Consider the following 19,953-nt stretch of genomic DNA (forward strand, 5'->3'; position numbering starts at 1 on the left):
GGATTAAATCCATGGAGCATGTATTATTGAGCCGACTCTGTTTTAATTATGAGTAATTTTTAATGGCATACGAGTGTGCTGAGAGTACCAACTGGAACATGCAACTGTTATAAATCTAAGTTAATTAACTCACGTTCAGTACTTTAGTTAAGTTCAGTTTTTAACTGCAAATCAGCAAGATAAAAGACTACTTATAAGAACATGAGCATTCAAGCCTGCACAACTTGTGATACAGTAAGTTGAAGACAGCCCGTCAGCAACCAGAGATGCAATGAATTTCCTGTATTTTGTGTCATGCCAAGGACTGAAAAACACAGTGGGTGGGGTGCACTAGGCCTGGGCTATCTATCTATATTTTCTGTATGCAATTCCATCTCTCCCCTCTGGATTACTTTGCTGGAGGAGTTAAGCAGGGATACTGTGAGAGAGCAATTTTTCACCCAAGGGAGTACTGCCTTCATCCCATGGACCTTGAGAGATGGGATTTTGGGATAGCTCAGACTCTTAATATCAGGGTCATGGGTTCAAGCCACCTGCTGGGCAAAAGACTCCTGCAGTTCTTTTTACTGTTCTATTAAAAACATGGATGAAATGTCCTTTTCAGGAGGTTGGACCACATGGTCCCTTCCAACTCTACAATTCTATGAATTCTTGGTTGTGGACCCCACTGCCTAAAGAAGCCTGAACTGAGCCACCTTTGATGCTCTTTTGCTGCCAGTGATGTTTTCTATGAAATTTTATCTGCTATCCCTAACTCTTTGAGAAATGTTTCATTTTCAGTATGTTTTTTGTTGGCTGATTGCTTTAAATGTTTTATCACGAGTTGCCTGGACTCCTCTCCCCCCAAAGAAAGTCTTCATAACACAAGAAATAAAGACCCAAGGGGGGGGGGCAATGCCAAGAGGAACAGGAGATCAAAGCTGGTGCTTGCTATTTCCCTGCCTGTTGTCCTTTATGCATAAAGTAACAAATGAAACAATTTTAACAATGCTTACCGCAGTGCATTGTGGGAATCTGAGAATCCATTAGTTTCTGGGTCTTTCATAATTGTCCACTCGAAAGCAAGTCCCGCCAAAGTGCTAAAGGTGTTTCCTTAAAATAATTCAAGAAACTAAGTATCAAATGTGAGAACAGCTATAGAATCTTTCCACATTTTGGTAATCAGCCATAAAACTACACCTAGGATTGCCATATGTCTAGAATACTGCAGTTGGTAGCAGCGTCTGGGTGGAAATCGGCTATATGTCCAGATGCATGGCAGTGTCGTTTTCAAGGATTTTCCTTAAAAATAGCTCAAAAATGTCATTTTTTAAAGCTCAACAACTTTAGTAAAGTTACAGATAGGTAGCCGTGTTGGCCTGCCATAGTCAAAACAAAAAAAATTCCTTCCAGTAGCACCTTAAAGACCAACTAAGTTAGTTCTTGGTATGAACTTTCGTGTGCATGCACACTTCTTCAGATACACTGAAACAGAAGTCACCAGACCCTTCTATATAGTGAGAAGGTGGGGAGGGGTATTACTCAGAAGGGTGGTGGGAATGGGTGATTGGCAGATAGCTGTGATGAGCCTGTTGACGACTCTTAACGACTGCAATAGGTCTTACAGGAAAAAGCAAGGGGTGAGAAGATGAAAAATGGCTTTTGCTATTGCAGTTTTTTTTGTTTTAACTTTAGTAAAAAAAATAAAAAAAAATAAAAAAGCTCAATCAATAACTTTTCTGCCCGGAAATACAAATGTTTGGAAATTACAATAAGCAGCAGCATAAGAAAATGAAAAGGAACCAGAATCATATATTTACAGTATCTTATACTGTACTGAAAGACTATTTGATACAACCATTGATGGAGGTCAGCAATGAAATTATGGAGGGGAAGAGGGCGCCGGAATCGTGGAAGGAAGCTTTTATCACGTTGATACCAAAATCGGAAACTGAAAAGACACAACTCAAGAACTACCGTCCCATCTCCCTTTTAAATGTGGATTACAAAATATTTGCAGATGTTTTGGCAAGTAGATTTAAGAAGGTCTTAAATGAAGTAATTCATAAAGATCAGGCAGGCTTTCTCCCAGGTAGACATATGTCTGCTAATACAAGGAACATTATTGACATTTTGGAACTTTTGCAAACAGACATAAATACAAAAGCAGTTTTAATTTTTATAGATGCGGAGAAGGCCTTTGACAACATATCTTGGAAATTTATGAAGGGAAATTTGAAAGAAATGGGAGTGGGACGGGGGTTTGAGAATGGGATTGATGCAATATATTCAGAACAAAAGGCTAAATTGATAGTTAACAATGTGGTTACAGAAGAGTTTAAAATTGAAAAAGGAACACGACAAGGTTGCCCGATTTCCCCGTTGTTATTTATTTCGGTTCTGGAGGTGCTCCTGAATATGATTAGAGGGGACCGGTTGGTGGAAGGGATTCAGGTCGGAGCGAAACAATATAAACTTAAAGCCTTTGCAGATGACCTAGTTTTGACCTTGCAGGAGCCAGAACCTAGTACGAAAAGAGTATTACAACTGATTCAAGATTTTGGTCGAGTGGCGGGATTTAAACTAAACAAACAAAAAACTAAGGTGTTGGGGAAAAACTTGACAGAGCCAGAGTCAGAACGGCTTCAGAGAGAGACAGAGCTAACTGTGGTTAAAAAAGTGAAATACCTAGGGGTAAACATAACTGCAAAAAATTTGAGTCTATTTAAGGACAATTATGAAAAATGTTGGTCTGAAATTAAGAGAGATTTGGACAGCTGGACAAGATTAAAACTTTCTTTGTTAGGCCGAATTGCTGCCATTAAGATGAATGTATTGCCAAAGATGCTGTTTTTGTTTCAAACATTACAAATTGTGGACAAGACGGAGTGCTTCCGGAAGTGGCAGAGAGACATTTCTAAGTTTGTCTGGCAGGGCAAAAAGCCCAGAATTAAGTTTAAGATATTAACTGATGCGAAAGAAAGAGGGGGCTTTGCCCTGCCAGACCTAAAATTGTATTATGAAGCCGCAGCTTTCTGCTGGCTAAAAGACTGGCTACTTCTCGAAGACACTGACGTACTGGACTTGGAAGGTTTTAACAATGCTTTTGGTTGGCATGCATACTTATGGTATGATAAAGTTAAGATCAACAAGGCCTTTAAGAACCATATTGTCAGGAAAGCTGTGTTTAATGTCTGGACAAAATATAAAGACTTATTGGAAAATAAAACTCCAAGGTGGCTTTCACCTCTGGAAGCTAAGGCCCGAAAAATACCCAATATGGAGGCCAAATGGCCAAAGTATTCGGAAATTCTAGAAAAAGATGGAGACAATTGGAAATTGCAGAGTTTGGAGAAAATGAAGGATAAAGTGCGAGACTGGTTACATTACGCTCAGATTAAGGAATTTTTTAAAAATGATAAAAAGTTAGGGTTCCAGGTGGAGAAATCGAAGTTGGAAACAGAACTGTTAAAACCTAAGACTAAGGTACTTTCAAGAATGTATAACTTGCTGCTGAAATGGAATACACAAGACAAAATGGTTAAATCGGCTATGATAAAGTGGGCACAGGATATTGGGCATAATATTATGTTTGAAGACTGGGAAAGGTTGTGGACCACTGGGCTGAACTTCACTGCATGTAATGCTCTGAAGGAAAATGTAATGAAAATGATATATAGATGGTACATGACCCCAGTTAAACTGGCCAAAATATACCATTCGTCTGATAATAAATGTTGGAAATGTAAGGAAAACGAAGGAACATTCTTTCACCTCTGGTGGACTTGCCCTAAAGTGAAGGCCTTCTGGGAAATGATATATAACGAGCTGAAAAAGGTGTTCAAGTATACCTTTACCAAGAAACCAGAGGCCTTCCTTCTGGGTATTGTCGGCCAGAACGTGTTAAAGAAGGACCGAACATTTTTTATGTATGCAACAACGGCAGCAAGGATACTCATCGCTAAGAACTGGAAAACTCAAGATTTACCCACACTGGAAGAGTGGCAGATGCAGCTGATGGACTATATGCAACTAGCTGAGATGACTGGCAGAATCCGAGACCTGGGAGAAGAGAGGGTTGAAGAAGACTGGAAGAAATTCAAGATATACCTACAAAAACATTGTAATTTGGTTGAATGTTAAGAAGGATGCTGATCTTAAATAACTGTCCACCACCAAACTAGATTTTAATTTGACGATAAGTGAGGTTAAGAAGATTACATATTCTCTTTTGTTAGAGAATTGCTAGATTGTATTAAAATGAAGGGATATAAGATTCTAAATAAGATGATAATTTGTTTGAAAAAAAAATTATATACGATGTAAGTGGGTGCGGGAGACGTGAGGGAGTCCAAATAAGTGATGAAAGTATGTTATGTAAATGAAGTTGGTTACTATTTATGCATTTGTATTTTTAAAAAAATCTTAATAAATTTTCTTTTAAAAAAAACAGAATCATATATTTACAAAAGAAGATGGCCTATTTCAGAAACTTAGAATTTTATTCTTATTGTTAAGTTTCATATACTGGGGGGAAAGCGATTGAGTCACCATTCATTTATCAAACAGAAACAAGGAATTTGTATAAAACATTCTATGATCAGTGAAGCCGAGATTACATACATGTTGGACGCAAGTTTAATACAAATGGCAACTACTGAAAATTAGAAGTAATGTGGAAACTGCCTGAATTGAGGCTGCCTTTGTTAATGTCATCAGTTCATAACTGACCCTATAGGATGTGAAATTTCAATCAGGCTGCAATCCTATACATGCTTACGTGAGAGCAAGTCCCACTGAATTTAATGGGTCTTTACTTCTGACTACACAGGCACAGAATTGCAGCTTAACTATATCACAAATAGTGGTTTGTTTTTAATTTAATGCAACTTGAACAGTGCAAAGCGTTCCACAATCCACAGAAGCATAATGTGCAAATGCAGTCTGAAATTTTAAAATTTGCATTATTCCTGCTATAGGTAAATGGGTAGATAAGGCTATAAATATTTCAAGATGACCCCATTTTCCTAGCTACTTATGTGATATCTAAAACAAATAAGATATCATACAATAAAAACATGCATGCTCAAGCAAGCAGAACATTTGCATAGTTGTGTATACAAAGAAGCAAGGCCCTCAGAGCTGGACCTCAGTGTCCGGGCTGATCGATGGGGGTGGAGACGCTGCTTCAGGTATATTGTTACTATTGCATACACATTCATTAAAAGCTATTATATCAATGAGGAAATGGAATTTAAAATCATTACACAAGGCTAACCCATCAGTCACGAAATCAGTCTTCATCTCCCAATAGCATCAATTCAAAGACACCACTTTAATATGAATTATTGTTTGCTTACCTGTAATTAACTTTCTTTTTTTAAAAGAAAAAAGCACCATTTTTTTTTTTAGCTTATCAAACTATCATTTGGAAATGGAAGTAAATAAAGATTCTATGTCTCAAATGTTGTCTATCTAACAATGTGGCCAGAATTAAAGCAATTAAAAAGAATGGAAATGTCCTACAATAAAAACTTTATGGACGATGCAGCTGCAGTGAATTTCTGTTAATTTCTCTCTATTTTTCTATTTTGCATCTTTCTGCAAACCAGTCTGGCGTATAATTTTTAATAAATAAATAAATAACCAACCCCTCCTTCCTTACCAAATAAGGTTGTTTTTACAATTAACTGATAACACAAATTCAGAAACCTAAGACAAACCTCTGACAAATCTGGGAATTGATCCTTCACTTCTCTCTATTTTCAAATTATTTTGATTAATTAAAAATGAATGTGCAGTTGTGTTCACTGTTGGCGCATAATCAATAGCGTGATTTTACTGCAAAATCAGTAGAAAATGTTGTTGCAGTCACACATGCACTCTATGACCACCCTCCACCTCAAAGTGCATCTAAGTGTATCAAAGACTACAAATACCTTTCAATCATGGGTTCCTAGTACAGAGTAGAGTGCTGTGGGTTGGCATTCCATCCTAAAATTTCTATTTAAAAAGGCAATCTACCACAGAAAATAGAATTCTAAGTGCCCAAGGGTATTTTATACAAGATGTACAATCATAATTGGTTGTTTTCATAACACTTGGTTGAACTTTGCGGAGCTAAGGTAAATCTTCCCTCAGTATTGCTGAAATGTAAAGTAGAAACAAATCAAATAGTGTGCTTTTTTCTTTAGCAGGGAGAAACGGAACAGTGCTGAAGCTGCAAATCTGCAGCAGACACTAAGAGATGAGAAATGCTTGCTGTGACATTGGCCACAGCACCCCTACAGCACATGTATTGCAAGAACAATATACCCAGGAGACAGTTCAACTCCCCTCAAAATTTAGGTTTACTTGAACTGATACCAGCATATGTCTATTAGTCCAATTCATGAAACAGAATCTCTGCTATCCAGTGCAAATATTTATATTATTGACTAGCCATGGAAATGCTAGACTTCCTTCATTTCTTTTTTACTCTCATCTTTAGAGCTTCTGAATACAAAAAGGAATGCCTCCCACCACATTTTACCTGCATGTCAGCTGCAGTTCTAAGGCTACTCAAATACTGTCAGCTATGATTGCATGGCCTGTAAGATTTGTTGTTATAGGTAATTCACAAGTCATGACCTTTGCAGTCCTAATACAACTGTAACAGTTATTTCATATGTTTTGTTACGGTCACAGTATTTTGTTTTATGTTTAGGCCCCACACATAGGTCTTGCAGCTTTATGTACTTTATATTATGGGGTATTGTTGATCCCAATGACATCTCTGCAAGTACAGTATATTGCTTTACTGCGGGGCTGGGGAACCTTTTGGTTCCATGAGCCACATCCTTAGCAGGATCAGCTCTGCGGGCTAAAGTCACAGAGCTGCCCAAACATATCACATGATATGTTCATAATGCCACATGATTGACAGGCTGCTTTTGCTTGCAAAACATCGATTTGCTTATCCCTTTCCTGACACCTGAGGGCATGGGAGAAACAAGGCTGGAGTTTGCAAGCAACAATAATAGTTTGCTGCTTCTACTTGCAAAAGGTAGCTTTGTTTCCTTTCTGCCCACTACTTGACAGGGAGGGGAGAAGCAAGGCGGCTTAGTGCTGAGTCTGGGTGCACAAGACAGATCCCTTCAGAGAACCCAAGCCTAGGGTTAAGCAGGATCACCACCCACCATAGGCTGATGCAAAGAGAGAGTAACCTCACTTGGTCCAGGTGAGCCACAGAGCTGTTTTATTGGGTATCCTGGAGCACCAAACAGGATGGCTCTAGCTTCACATCACACCACAGCAGCCTATGAAGGGAGCAGGAGGCATGTGATCCAGCACAGAATTGAGCTAGGGTGTGTGATACCTTCTGCCAGGTATTTTATCTGTATGGCTTTCTTAGGAGACACTTGACCCCCAAACTAGACTGAGACAGTGATTCCGCCCCCCCCCCCCGTTTGATGGAGGTTTTTGAATTTAAAGAGAAATACCGATATGATTAAAATGCAAATTTAGAAGCCCATTTATGCAGATAGGAATTTCAAGCTGAGACTACTGATACACAGCGGTAGATTTAGGAAGGAAAATGTGTGGCCATGGCCAACATAACATCAGGAGGAGCTCTTTGTCTGGATGAATATTTTACGTTAAAAGAGATATAGTCTTACCTTCAGAATCTAAAGCTTGAATTTTCAGTTGCAATGGTGAATCCTCTAGATACAGTTCTTTTGTGGTGGACACAATGTGAACATCATGAATAAGGTCAACTATGGCATCGCAGCGAAGGACTTGGCCAGTTACTTGATGAGATACAGGAAAATATCTAGTTACAAGATAGGTTCAACCTCAAAAACCACCACACCTTATAGTTTAATGCTTGGTTTAAACTTTGTGAGAAAGCATGCCATTATCCCTCAATAGCAGTGGATGGTTTTGTTCAAAATGAAACATATGCAATTAAATACAATAATAGCAAAACTGAAGGGAGATGGTATTGTATAGCTTTCAATATGTTTCCAACAAAAAATATCCGCTGTTTTAGCTTTTGGTAACCTCCATGACTTGTTTTATTTGTCGTCTTGGATCCAGACAAATGTTGGTGAAAGAGGATTGATGGAATGTGATTTTCCTTTCTCTTCCTCACCCCAAAGTACCTCTCCTGTGTTAGTGGAGAAACTGGAATAAAGCAAGCAGAGTCCAGAGAAAATTATAATATTTTACTGAGGTAAACTGGGGCTATAGGGAATGGGGGGGGGATGTAATCCCCCTTCTTCCTCAGAACCACAGTCCATCCCATTAGGGAGGGCATCAACAACTCCCACGACAGGTTTTCCATGAGGCTGCTGTCAGGAGAGGAGCAGTACCCCTTTCTGTCATTAACCCTCTGGCTCCAAGCCATTTTATCATATTTAAGTTCAAAAGGCAGGGGACATACCAGGGCTGGAGTCTGTCTGTTAAAAATACCCTCTGATTTAGAATATATTCCATCCAACTCAGGTGTGTGGAAATTTTCTCCATTTGCTCAATGATGAGGAAAATAAGTTTCATGTACCCTTATACTTTAATGTTAAGCGCCAACATTTTAAATTAATGCCAGCCATTTTAAAAACAAAAAACTCAAACGATAACTATCATACAAGAGTAACCTTATATGCCAACAAATTGATTTTTTTTGGTTTTTTTATTAATAACTAAAAATAAATAATGATGCAATTATTTATCAATTGATTGCAATAGTGAGGAGGATCCTTTGCATACAGAAGGTCTCAGGCTTAATACCACACATTTTCAGTTAAAGGGATCTTAGAAAAAAGGCCATGGCCAATCTGCGCTGCCTAGTCTTAAGGGCTATAACCAGTCATTGTGGAGTCAATATAAGGCAGTTTCATATATGTTCAAAAGGTCATCGCTAACATATTCATTAAAGTGTATTTTCTAGGGCAATTTGTTTTATTATATGCAAAATCCATTTATTGTTAATGTACAACCAACTCCATTTTTTTACTTTAAAGTAAGTCAATTTGGAAATCCATTTTCTTACTTTAAAATAAGTCAGTTTGGAAATCCCTACCATGAACACTAGTCATCAATCCAAGCAAATATAAGTTGTGGACATCCTTTGAGTCCATCCATAAATACAAATTCTACGAGCAAGTTAAAAACTGCTGCAAAATGCAAAATTTAAACAGTAAGGTATTGCAAGTCTCATCCATTTTTTCCATTTTGATTTTATTAGCATTTCTTGACTTTGAATGTACAGTATGTTCCTTTTCAACCCTCTATGCTTCTTCTCCAGAATACAATCCCCCCCCCCAAAAAAAAACCCTTGCTCCTTCCTTTCCCTCAATAGTATCCTCCTCACTTCTACTATTCCCTCTGTGGACACATGTCAATCTTTCAGCCTCCCATTTCTCAATGTAGAAAGGATGCTGGAAGAATGAGAAGGAGGGCAAGATGATGCATAGCTTCCATTCTCTGTCTCCCTCTTTTTCTTTGCTTGTTACAAATTTTAAATACACACAGCTAGAAGAGTATATTTTTGCACTTAGTGTATCCATCAAGAGTTATGGGTGCAGGGCATAAAGCATTTCAGCCAAAGAATAGCGTAGAATTAACTTACAACAAAGTCATCTAAAACATACACGTCTCCAAATAAGATGGGAAGAATATTGCTCTACTTACAAATATCTTCAGCCAAAATAATACTTGTAAGGCGTGTCACCTGCGATGAACGGGCCTGCACAATAGCCTTCTGTGAACACTGTTGGTTGTCTTGCTCTATCGCTTCTATGCTAGCAACTTCTGGTCTGGTAGAAGACCTTAAAACAAACAAACAAAAATTACTGGAGTGAGACTTATTGATAAATGTTGATGCCCATCAAAGTTTCCTTTAACATTTAAGTAAAGTCATGCTATATTTAACTTTGCATTACCAGCAGTTCCTATCAGTTTTAAGTACTGTATCACCAGCTGCAAAATCGGTATAGGTAGATTTGAATATATATCTAGGTGTTCAGAGAAAGCAATGGCATCACGGTCAGCTCATTCTACCACTTTCTACGGAGATAAAGTTCTGAAAAGCTTTCCCCTAATGGCTTGGCCGGGGGAGGGGGCGACAACCCACTGTCATTTACTTACTAGTTTAAAATTCTTTATTGTTCACATTGTCAGCTGAATTCTGCTGCAGGTCTGGAAGATGTAGAGACCCATTGAAAACCTTTTGTTCTCCCTTTTTCATTCATGTTATGTATAATGTATAAATAGTTCTTGCCTTTTCAGCAATGCCAGTTTCAAATGAAAAACCTACTAATACATCTTCAAGCCAATCATTTTTTAAATTACGGCTTCACTTATTACTTATTACAAACACATTGGTTCTATGTTGAATCTTGCAGCACTTTTAGTTTCTTTTGATTAGCTACCCTGCCAAGTAGAAAATAAGCCTATGCTGGGTGGGTGGGGGGCTCCTATTACAGCAAATAATTCTACGACTCACTGAAGCAGTCCACTGAACAAAAATCAGACTTAGTACTAATTCTTTCAAGGTGGCTAAGAATGGCAACCTTGAGGATTCAAGACAGAGCAGAAATCTTATTGTCCAACTCCAAAGCGGCATGTAGAAGTTTGGATTTCAAGCTCTGCTCTATCTAATTGGTAGGAGAATGTTCAGATACTCCTTTAATCAGAGAATAATATTTTTGTCCAGTTAATCGGTGGGCCTGACAACAACCAGAGATTCAGGATTCCTGAAGAGCTCACTGCCCTGCAGGCTGCAGCTTTGTACTTCCTGACAAAACTGGAGAAAAATGAGGTTGTTATCTTATATAAAACACTTTTATATTTGGCACTTTACAGAGAATACTACTGTGTCTTAAAAATTAAAAAAAAAAAGCTAAGTGTGGAGATAAGGCGAACACAGATCCACTGTCTTTGTCCCAAGTACAAAAGATCTTCCGATACAACAATGTGTGCTGAAACTGCTTTCACTGCACTTTAATACAGGGATAGGGAATCCCCAGTCGGCCGCATCCATCTGTCTAGTCCCTGGGAGTTAAATTTCATGGGAGGGGTAGGGTGGGGTTATTGGGTTGTTTTGTTCTTGTTCTTATTATACATTTTGTGTTTTTACCTTGTATTTTAATGCTGCATATTGCCCTGAGATCTTCAGATGAAGGGTGGTAGACAAATGTAACATCAGCAGCATCACAGGCAAGTTTGTTGTGTATTTATGTGTACTCATTCATTAACCATCTATATCAGGGGTCAGCAACCTTTTTCAGCAGGGAGCCGGTCCACCGTCCCTCAGACCATGTGGTGAACCAGACTATATTTTTTTGGGGGGGGGGGAATGAACGAATTCCTATGCCCCACAAATAACCCATAGATGCATTTTAAATAAAAGGACACATTCCACTCATGTAAAAACACCAGGCAGGCCCCACAAATAACCCAGAGATGCATTTTAAATAAAAGGACATACACGCTGATTCCCGGACCATCCGCGGTCTGGATTGAGAAGGTGATTGGGCTGCATCTGGCCCCAGGCCTTAGGTTGTCTACCCCTGATCTATATCCTTTGAAGAATATCCTCTGAAAGATTCACTCATGCCCTAGCTTAATTTGCAAAACTGCCAAATTAACTTGATTTTATCTTCTATTTTAGTCAAAAGTAAGACTAAAAAAATGTAGTCTTGCAAATCGACTTGGGCAACAACGCTGTATGCACATACTGTGCTTCTGAGTAAGGATTTCACTATTAGTGTTGCAACTTCCTCCACGTATTCTTTCAAATATAGCGTATCACCCACACATCCTGTCTGCTGTGCTGTAGAGAGCAACCCTAAAGCAGAAAATGAATACATATATTGCATTTGAAAGAATCATCTAAAGACTTAACTTCAAAGTGCTAAAATGATCTTGTTTTGAAGAGCTAAATAAACAAAGATAAGGCAAATAGACTCACTGCTGATGGTGGTGGTGCCACTAATAACTACAACTTTCTTAAACATTGTGGGATAAACAGCTTGCCAAAACCACAATTTAACGAGCCAAACACAATTTAACGTTTGGGAAAATGTGTCTTTTTCTCACTCTTGGTTGCCTTGGTACCTCGGGTTACATACGCTTCAGGTTACATACGCTTCAGGTTACAGACTCCGTTAACCCAGAAATAGTAGTCCTGCAAATTGACTTGGGCAACAACGCTGTATGCACATACTGTTAAGGGTTAAGAACTTTGCTTCAGGATGAGAACAGAAATCATGCTCCAGCGGCGTGGCAGCAGCAGGAGGCCCCATTAGCTAAAGTGGTATTTCAGGGTAATAACAGTTTCAGTTTAAGTATGGACCTCCTGCACGAATTAAGTACTTAACCTGAGGTACCACTGTACTGGTTTTAGTGGATAGTGATGCCATCTAGACTCTTCTGACCACAAACACACCTCAGCCTGCCTCTATATTATTATTGTGGTCAACAGACATCTCTAGACTGCTAAAGTTCATTATATGGTCCACTGCCATAAACAAGCAAGCAAAAGTATTAAACAGCTGTTGTCTAATCTAGCTATCTCCATAACCTAATTGCTAAATTTTGGTGATAAATTGTAACCCTTACTAGCATTACAGGTTAATGTCTCTAACAGTTAGAGTTAGGGTCTCCAACTGTATTGCCTGATTCAGTCAGTTCCCCTTTTCTAGTGAATATCCAGCATAATTGTGAATATTTTTATTCAGTGGCTGATACTGAGTACACCTTCCAACCTTTAACATGTGTGGATTGTGTGTGCAGTGAAAAAGCAGATTCACACCCAGTCCCTCTGCATTCTTGCCCCACAGTTACTTCAGCCTAAGGTTCACCTTGTATTTGTCCACGCAACACTGAAAATACATTAACTAAGATTTATGTGACTGAAGTTCAACCCGCTTAAGCCTAGTCTGTGCAATCATTACTCCTCAAGATCATATACCCCTTTGCAGGACCAACATAGGGAGGAAAAGAATAGTGTGTGCAATGACATCCATCATGCATTTGCAAGTCCTCCCACAAGCAATTAACAAAACAGATTGTTGTGAGATTCTAGAAAACATTAATGATTAAAAAAATATATACTCCATGAATAATTCCTAGTTAACAGCTCCAGGTAAAAATGTAAAATATCATCTATTAACAATTTATTTATTTATTTACTTTTAAAACCACATATAAAATTTTACTTCCGTTTTGTTTCCCACACAGAGAATACAAGCATACTTTAGATGAAACTCTACTTCCTGTTTTTTTTAAGTGCAGCAAAAAGGGGAAAAGTCATTTAACACAGGCCTATCAAACTGTTATAAGCAAAATACCAAATGAAGGAGAGAGAGAGAGAAATATCAAGGCGGAAATTAAATCCCTCTGGGTTATTTCCTTCACTTCCAAAGAACATTAGTAACTCAAACGACTAATCAGAAATGGCCATAAATATCAACAGTTGGTTGGATCAACACAGCTGTGCTCACAAGACACTGCCACCTTTTCCCTTGTTGACCCTATAACACCCCCCCCAAAAAAAATTCTGGTCTGGATAGTTGAGTGACCCTCCAGAATACTGCTGCTGGAGACTACGGAGGAAAGGAGGAATCCATGCAAATTCTCTCTACCTGCCCGCCGGCTTTCTTTTGGTAAAGCCTCTGCTGGGATTGAGTCCCTACCGCAAATGGAAGAAGCTTTTCCATTCATGGGATGACAATTCTTGATCCATCCAACCTATTTTCACAAACAGTTTGGAATACTGAGGAACTGCTATACAGACTGTAAAAAATCCAAAAGGTCTAATGCACATTCTCAGTTCCAGAAACACATACTCAACAATAGCTTTAACTGTATAGTCCATATATATATGGACTATAAAACATCTTAACTCCAGTTTCATCCATCTCTCTGCTTCCCACATGCCTTACCCTGTTTGTATTCCTTAAACCCCATGCCCTTCTCCCTGGATCTATAAAAAATTTAGACAACTCCAAATTCTGAGACAGATGAAAGACAAGCAAATTAAGTAGATACATATAAACATACTTGATTTGCATAATTTATTACAATCTTTTCAGTTCAGGACTTTCTGGGTAGAATTTGCACACATATTTAAATTGCCTGTTCATGGCTATACAAATTAGAAATTTAACCTCCCCCCTCTCAAACACACAGGGAATATTTGTCTGCTATGAAGATTTTGGCAGACAGAAGTAATACTAACATCTGCCCACATTTTAGGAGTTTGTTAGATTTGCTGGGACTAATTATACTTATTGCATTCACTAAATGTTATCATGTGGTGAATGGCGCGAGAGTTAAGTACATGCCAGTTGAATCAATGGGACTTACAGCTATTTAACACTGGCTGGATCAAGAATCATGAGAAATCACAATTGCTCTTAATATATGAGATTTAATATTCATTCCTCCTAATTGGTCAAATCTATCTGTTATAGACTTATGAACATAAATACCTTGATCTATGTGTATATGGTTCTGTTAAGGATAATTCATAAGAAATTCTACTGTGTTGTCTTTCAGAAGGAATTGGTCAAGTCATATAAGCATGTTCATTGTGTGAGGCTACACACTCCGAATGAATGGCAAAGAAGCCTGTGGTCACTTGTGCTTCTTGGGTTTGATGCCAGAAATCGGTGACAGGGCTACATACAGTTGCTCCCAAACACATGTCACAAGCTGTCTGTACAGCAGGTTTAAAAGAGGGAAGCTCTAACACAAAGATAATTGTTAATATCTCATGAGTATTGCTGTGCTGAACAAACCTAATTACATCAGTCAGTCATGGGTAGTTAAATGTTTAAACCTATTAGTGGTATTAGATTGTCTGAACAGGTGTTGGACCAAAGTCAATGCAGCTATTTGGATATTTTCCCCATTTATTCCCATGTCTTAGAGCAATACATCCTGAAGGCTCTGCTGAACTATGTTGATGGGATATAAAATGTAAAAAATAAATATATGTAGAAATCAAAATAATACTGTAAAATAATGTCCAAATGGAAAACTTTAGAATGACAACTTTCCCTCAGTAATCAAAACTGAGATCCCAGTTAAATACACATGCCAAGCCAGGCCAGTTTAACTTCAGTTTCCTGTATTTTTTAAACATGATGTTGATGACTCTTTTTGGAGGGAAATTATCTATTTTTTACACACTTTGCTATGGCCCTAATATAAGTACAGTGGTACCTCGGGTTACAGATGCTTCAGGTTACAGACTGCGCTAACCCAGAAATAGTACCTTGGGTTAAGAACTTTGCTTCAGGATGATAACAGAAATCATGTGGCGGCAGCGGGAGGCCCCATTAGCTAAAGTGGTGCTTCAGGTTAAAAACAGTTTCAGGTTAAGAACGGACCTCCAGAACGGATTAAGTTCTTTACCTGAGGTACCACTGTAAGGTCAAAACACATTATTGACCTCCATTATTGAGGGAGTGTCCAGAACTATATCTTACCACATGTTAGAAATTCAATTACAACTTTCTTTTACAACCTGAGGATGTGCACTAGATGACTGGATTTGCCTGGACTACTACCTGTTTTCTTTAGCTTTTTGTAGCTACACATGGGCTGACTGCGTAGGTCTCTGTGAGAGTGAGTGGTGCCTGTCACCCTCATACAGGAAGTGGTGAGGCCACTTCTGGGAAAAGTCCACCTAAGAACTAGGAGGTTCATGACAGCTGCTGTTCAATTGCAAATACCCCTTCATAAAGGTATTGTGTGGTGGCCACACAGGCACTGAAAAGTATTGAGAAGCTGGTGGACATGCAGCTGCATATAACCTTGCATGAAGGAGATTATCTTGACCCATTTCAGCTTGGATTCATGTCTGGCTTTGGAAGTGAACCAACCTTGGTTGCCCTGCAAGACCTGTAACAAGAGAGGAACTGGGGGAGTGTGACCTTGTTGCTGCTCTTCGATCTCCATCAGTGGCTTTTGATACTACTATCAGATATGGTATTTACTTGACCAGCTATGTGCACTGAAGGTTGGAGACATGATGTTATGCAGGGTCCACTCCTATCTACAAAGCCAGCTTCAGAATATGCTACTGGGGAATTTCTGTGCAACCTAGATGTTGATGTCCCATCTGTTTAACATCAATATGAAGGTGCTGGGTGAGGACATTTGGAGTGCCACTCTAGAGATGGTCTACTTCTCTTTCTCATGGCTTTGTGGAAAGCTCAATAATTAGCAAGCCTAATAGTTTGTTTGGTTAGAATAGGACAGCATAGTTATTTGGAAATCAAACACTCTTTCATTTTACATGAGCAAGTAGTTTTGAGCTACAATAATATTGGAAGATGTTTTCCTTTATACTTGTTTAGTATAGTAGATTATTGCCATGTGCATAATGCACACTTTACTTGCAGACTTTAAAAAGAACCATTTCCCCTTTTCATCTATACTGAAATCTGTTCAGATAGTACAGGAAAGAGGTTGTGAGACACAGCTAACTTTTTAAAAGAATTTCTACCATATGAAAAACACAGTACAGCACTGCTCACTTCTACTTTTGCCACCACTGAGGCAGGCAACCATTGAATAAATGATGTGTCACTGAAAGAAGCTATCTTTGTTACACTGTATCTCTGTTAGATAAAGGTTCACTTTTAAAATGCTTTAAAACTTGTTGAGCATCCACCTGTTATACATGGAAGGGGGGTCAGCTGCCAGTCCTTGAACCTTGGCAATAGCCATGCCCCTGCCCTGTCTTAACAAAGGACATTAAAATGTCTGCTCTCATTTTGAGAAACACAATTTGTAACTTCATGTTGCTACTGTCTTCCAAACTTCAGGGCTTTTACGCATCCACAATATTGTCGTTCTGGTACTGGTAGGATTTCTGCCACAATCACTGTACCACTTCAAGCTTCTTAGGTTTGGCACACTGTCGCCTATGCCTCACGGTGACAAAGTCAGCCCAGACAGCATGGATAAACTTCTGACTCACACACCTGGCGACGCTCGGAAAGCACACTGGGGAGTCAGCTATAAAAATGCTTTAAATGTGTTGTAAAGTGCAATCTATAAATGTGACACTAGATGGGGACAGGGAGCTCGGCAAAATTCAACTTATTTTTCAAAACTTTTTTTTTAAAAAAGCACACACATTTTCAGTGGTTTTTTTATGTGTAGTTTCTTGGCTCAGAACCAAGGAGGGCGAGAAGGTGCATCAAACCGCCTGAATGTTTGCAATGAAACTGCGCCAAACTCTCCACAACACTCATTTTTCTTGTAAACTTTTTTTAAAGAAGCAGCCCCCTCGCGCCTGAAGCGCGGCGCAAGCGTCCTGGAGACTCAACAGCTGCACCGTTTTATGAGTTGAGTAAAACGGGACCGGCTAAGACGCTCCCCGCCCGAGGAATAATACCTCGCTAACTCAAACTGCCTGCCGCAGGCAAAGGCTTCTTTGCTGGGAGCTGCAGCCTCAGTCTCTCTTCTCTCGCGCCCCGACCCTCACGTGTTGCAGTTTCAGCAGCAAAGTTGAACGCCACGCGTGCGCCATGTGCACTCTCAACTCTGCGGGGCCCCGCGCGCTCGACCCCGTCTTGCGCCCCCCTCTCTCTCGCGCGCGCTCTCACTCACCAGCGGTAGCAGCCCTCGCTTGCCTCCAGAGTGAAGTTGATCCTGGTGCTTCGGCTGAAGGGCAGCAGCACTTTGGGAATGTTCAGCTTGGAAGGCACCACGGCGACGGGGAGGAGGAGGAGGAGAAGGAGCCCGAGCGGCGCACGGGGTGTTGCGGGTGCCATCGCGCCTGGACTCGTGGCCGCCTCCCGCCAAGCGAAATGGGTGCCGCCGCCGCCGCTCTCCGCAAGCTCTCCTTCGGGGGAGCGCGCGCCCTGCCGCTGACCCGCTCGAAGCCCTTCCTGAGCCGAAGGGAAAGGGAAGCGGCTGCTTCTGCAGCGGTGGCGGCAGCACTGTCTCGAACCAACCTCCTCACAGGAATCGCCCGCCTCGAGCTGCTATTCGAGGGACGTCACGGCGCAGCGGGCCAAGCCGAGGCAGAGACCCTGCGCTGAGGGCCAGGCGCCGGAGGCGGGGAAGGAAGGCCTGGAGCCGTCAGCGGAGAGAGAAGCGGCAGCAGGTGCCGCCAGGCTGCTCTCACCTGCTGGCCGCTGGGGACACTGCAGGCTGCTGCTTCCTGACCCGCTGGGGAGGCAGCTGGGGTGTTTGTTTGTTTGTTTCCAGCGCGGCTCGCCGCCGAGGGCGCTTCGGTAGGGGCCTGATCCCCGAGGGAAGTAGAAGGAAGGAGATACTGCTCCTCTTTTCCCGCCCTGCTTCCACGTGCCTCTTTCTCCTAGCCAGATGTTTTGGTGGTAATATTGATGCCAAGGCACTACCACGAATTAACAAGCAGGAGTTTGGAGCCTGCTATCATACTATAAGTAACCGGGCAGCCTCGGAGGCGGCAGATCTTGCAATAGATGTCAGTAATAGGCATAGTCAAAACTCACGGCACTTTTTCATGCATTGGTGTAATAAAAAAAATGTGCCACTGTCTCTTTTAGTTCATCTTATTTAGATCTCAGAATAGGTAAAAGGTAAAGGACCCCTGGATGGTTAAGTCCAGCCAAAGGTGACTATGGGGTTGTAGCGCTCATCTCACTTTCAGGCCAAGGGAAACGGCATTTGTCCACAGACAGCTTTCCGGGTCATGTGGCCAGCAGGACTAAAATGTTTCTGACACAACGGAACACCGTGACAGAAACGAGTGCACGGAAACGCTGTTTTACCTTCCCTCCACAGCAGTACCTATTTATCTACTTGTGCCAGTATACTTTCAAACTGCTAGGTTGGCACGAGCTGGGACAGAGCAACAAGAGCTCACCCCGTCACGAGGATTCAAACCACCAACCTTCTAAACTGCAAGCCCAAGAAGGCCAGTAGTTTAGACCACAGCACCACCCGTGTCCCTTGATCTCAGAATACTTTGTTGCTAATGCTATAGCTTAATTCTCAGTCACAGCAGTTCTTGTGGTAGTAATGGGATGAAAACTGCCTTCACCATTGAAACTTTAAATTGCAGGTGTGTGTTATATATGAATATATTAAATTGTATGAAGAATATGACCATTGTATATAGAAAGCCAACCCACAAGAGAGAACCTTTTGGATGGGTTTACTGCAAATAATGAATGCCACATGGGAATGTCTGGATTTATAATCATTATGCTTCCTCAGAGTGGGCGGGGTATAAATAATAAAATTATTATTATTTATATTGTTTCTATTTCCTGCAACTCACCCAGTATCATAGTATCCTCCTGGATTGCTTGTCTGCCTTGGGGCTTAGAGGCACCATCTGTTATGTTTCTGGAGGAACAACTCAAGAAGGTAGCAGTGCAGGACTCCTGCTCATCCTCCTGGCCATTGGCCCATAATGTGTCCCAAGGTTCTGCTGTTATCTGTATGCAACTGCTGAAAGAAATCATAGCGGTTTCAGAGTTTGGTACCCCCAATAAGCAGATGATGCCCAGTTCTGTCTCCTTTCCACCACATTCCATGGAAGTTCTGTAATAGCGTATGAAATCAGTAACAATCTGGATGAGAACCAACTAATTGGAACTTGATCCAGACAAGCAGAAATTAGTAGAATGCCCATTCTAGAAATAGGGGCCCAGCCTGTGCTAGATGGATAGCACTCCTTTGAAAACACAGGGTCATACTTTAGGGGTTCTTCTAGAACTGATTTTGACCCTGAATGCTCAGGTGACAACCATGACCAAGGATGCCTTTCAGGCATCGGTATCTGGCATGGCGAGGAAAATGTCTATGTGGACATCATGACATCATATCTTTATATTTTTATTTTACATTTTACCCAGTGTCCTGACTAGTGTTTTGTGAAGCAGCTGTCACTATCTTTATTAGCCTCAGAATGCCTCTGGGTGCCCAGGGTAAAATGGAAAACAAAAATTTCACTGGGTATTGAAGTTATCATTCCAG

General features: G+C 40.5%; 1 protein-coding gene across 1 annotated transcript in view; it reads right to left on the bottom strand.

Annotated features, from left to right (window-relative positions):
- NUP210 (nucleoporin 210) overlaps positions 1–18,392 on the bottom strand; it is a 94,575-nt gene extending 76,183 nt beyond the window's left edge. The window contains exons 1-4 of the mRNA XM_081898376.1: positions 17,593–18,392; positions 9,652–9,788; positions 7,638–7,769; positions 996–1,092 (exon numbers count right to left, since the gene is read on the bottom strand). Of these exons, the coding sequence (XP_081754502.1) occupies positions 996–1,092; positions 7,638–7,769; positions 9,652–9,788; positions 17,593–17,756 (530 nt within the window). The 5' untranslated portion in view covers positions 17,757–18,392. The remainder of the gene's footprint in view (positions 1–995; positions 1,093–7,637; positions 7,770–9,651; positions 9,789–17,592) is intronic.
- Between the last annotated feature and the right edge of the window lie 1,561 nt (positions 18,393–19,953).

The sequence above is a fragment of the Podarcis melisellensis genome, assembly GCF_964234715.1.
Source record: "Podarcis melisellensis genome assembly, chromosome: 2".
Lineage (NCBI taxonomy): Eukaryota > Metazoa > Chordata > Lepidosauria > Squamata > Lacertidae > Podarcis > Podarcis melisellensis.